Consider the following 2805-nt stretch of genomic DNA (forward strand, 5'->3'; position numbering starts at 1 on the left):
ATGACTCAACACATGATTACCTAACAACAAAAATAGAATCCTCTTGATGTGTGGTGAGAAGGAATTAAATTTAACCATCAGACTTATTTTGCAAAACAAATTCAAGGTAAGATACTTTCTTAACCCAATACACATACATATGCATCATGTTCAACTGTGCAAGAACATACATTTTGGGAGGAAATTGCCTGCTTGCTTTCCTTAAGCACATCTTCTGAGTAATATGGATTTTAAAAAGAGACTCTAAAGTTTGCCAAGTGGAGTTTCTTCAATTAATGAAAGCATGGAAAAGATTCTCAAGGTCAATACTGAATCTTTGCCTCAAAATGCTCTGTCGTTCAGATTTCTTATCTCTCAATGCCTTTCTCCAATATAATGCTCTCCTTGTCTTCTCCTGCAATAGATCTACTCTGAGTGACTTTGTATGTCCTGGTTTCAGAACGAATGGGCTTTCCCCCAGTGCCTGTAAAGAAGATACTCCAAGCCATATGTGTGTGTGAGGGCAGGAGGTGGCAGTTTTGTCTCTAGGAACATCCTGGGGTGTATTTAGTGGCAGTAAGGCTGTGGTAGGGAGTGGGATGTGAGGTTATGGGTAGAGGATGGGTCTTGGAGTTTCCTTTTGTTCCTAATCCAGGGAGATCAAGGGCAGGAAGTGAGCTGGCTGACTTTCTTCACCCCGAGCAGCTGCCAAAAATCTTTTCAGCATAGATGGTGGCAGGACTGCATCACTGTGTCGGTCCAGGCAGCGCAGTAATACATGCCAGCATCGCTTCTGTCCAGATTTCGTATCACCAAGTTACAGTTCCTTTCTGCCCCTTCATAAGCATGGTATTTTCCTGGACTGAGTTCAGAGTCCACCATGACAGTGGTTGAACCAAAGTTATAGAAGAGGAGGTGTCGTGGGGCTTTCCCCTCCACGGCCTGATACCAGTGGACATAGGCCGTGTCCAGGTAAATATCACAACTGATTGCCACAGACGACTTTAGTGTCTTGGTGACTGACCGCATTCTCCCTGCCCAGGTGGAAGACATTTGACTGCCTGCAGTGGTATCAAACATCCACAAAATAATAATGAGAAAGCAGGCACAGGAATTCTTCAGTCCTTCCTCCCCCATAGAAATGAAAAGTAAATTCCACGAACATTTATTTATGTCATGTACTTACCAGGGAGCAGAAAAGCTAGAAGTAATGCTACAGCCCACATCATGCCACCTTCTTTTGGGTCTTCAAAAGAAAGGCCCAGACGGTTAAGTGGAGCAGAAAACCCCCTCAAAATTCTGATCAAAAGTAAATGTCCCTTACAACAGTCTGTCAGAGCTGGTCATCCCGAGTGACTTACAGCTGAGGCCAGTAACTGGTGCTGTACCTTCAAAGGTATGCAAGGCTGAGCCTCTCTGCTTGCTCTGTGCCTGGTGTGGAGCTGCCTGTGGCAGCTGAGGGCAGGTCCTGGGCAGGAGAAGGGGAGGAGCACTCAGGCCTCAGAACTGGAGCAGGCTGAGTAAAGACTGTGCAAAGCAGCTACCCGCATGAAAGCTGGAAACAGGGTGCATCTTTGCAATTCAGGTCTCATATGTTAAAAACCGGCCATAGCCAGTCTTATTCTGAGATGAAACCTTTATTACTGGCCTGAACCACCTTCACTTACCTCTGTAAATAGACATTAAGTAAGCCACCAGCAATAAACCTGGTTAGGTTTGAATCCACCTTATTAAATGATGGTAGGATCTGTATGTTGGCTACATATTCCTCAAAGGATTTCCTTCCTTCCTTCTATCTCTCCTTCTCCTTCTCCTCTCCCCTTCCCTCATCTCCTCTTTCCTCTCCTTCCTTCCCTTCTCTTCTCCTCCCCTCCCCTCTCCTTTCCTCTCTTTTTCTTTCTCCCACAAATCAAGTTTTACATCTATTTTTACTGTTATTATTATAAAGTAGTTGTACAAAAGGTCACAATTCCGTAAGTCAGGTTATGAATACAATGCGTCTTGGGCAATATCACCGCTTCCTTTGTTCTCCCTCATTTCCCCTCCTCCTGTTCCTGCTGTCAATTTACAGTTTATTCCTTTATTTTGTGCCTTTCCTGGATCTTGAATTCAGGGGCTGGGTGCCATCCTTAGGCTTTCATTTTCAAGGCTAGTGCTCTACCACTTGAACCTCAGCTCCACTTCTGGATTTTCAGTAGTTAATTGGAGAGTCTCACCATCTTTCTTATTTATTTATTTTTATTGTGAAAATACTGTACAGAGGGGCTACAATTACATGGACAGGATAATGCGTACATTTCTTATCAAGCATTGTAGCCTCCTCCTTTGTTTCCCCTTCCCATCCCTTCCCATCCTCTCCCTCCTCCTTACCATCTTTCTTGTTATGGCTGGATTTGAACCACAATCCTCAGATCAATGCCTCCTAAATAGCTGACAGGTATGAACCACTGGCACCTGGCTCAGAGTTATTTTGGGGGGGGCGGGGGGTCCAGTCATGGGTCCTGAACTCTGGGCCTGGGCGCTGTCCCTCAGCTCTTCAGCTCAAGGCTAGTGCTCTACCACTTGAGCGACAGCGCCACTTCCAGCTTTTTTCTTTTTGCTTATGTGGTGCCGAGGAATCGAACCCAGGGCCTCAGGCATGCAAGGCAAGCGCTTTACCACTGAACCACCTTCCCAGCTCTCAGAGTTCGTTTTTAAAATAATCTACATTGAATATAATGACTTCACAAACCAATTTCTTTTTCTTTTCTTTTTTTTTTTTGGTTGGTTGTGGGGCTTGAACTCTGGGCCTGGGCGCTGTCCCTGTGCTCTTCAGCTCGAGGCTAG

At 45.2% G+C, this 2805-nt stretch overlaps 1 gene segment (V, D, J or C); it reads right to left on the reverse strand.

Moving 5' to 3' along the window:
* Nucleotides 1–373: 373 nt before the first annotated feature.
* LOC105998332 lies at nt 374–1369 on the reverse strand. The segment is given in 2 exon segments: nt 374–1040; nt 1166–1369. Coding segments are annotated over 2 exon segments (384 nt in total).
* Between the last annotated feature and the right edge of the window lie 1436 nt (nt 1370–2805).

The sequence above is a fragment of the Dipodomys ordii genome, unplaced genomic scaffold (assembly GCF_000151885.1).
Source record: "Dipodomys ordii isolate 6190 unplaced genomic scaffold, Dord_2.0 Scaffold161, whole genome shotgun sequence".
Classification (NCBI taxonomy): Eukaryota; Metazoa; Chordata; class Mammalia; order Rodentia; family Heteromyidae; genus Dipodomys; species Dipodomys ordii.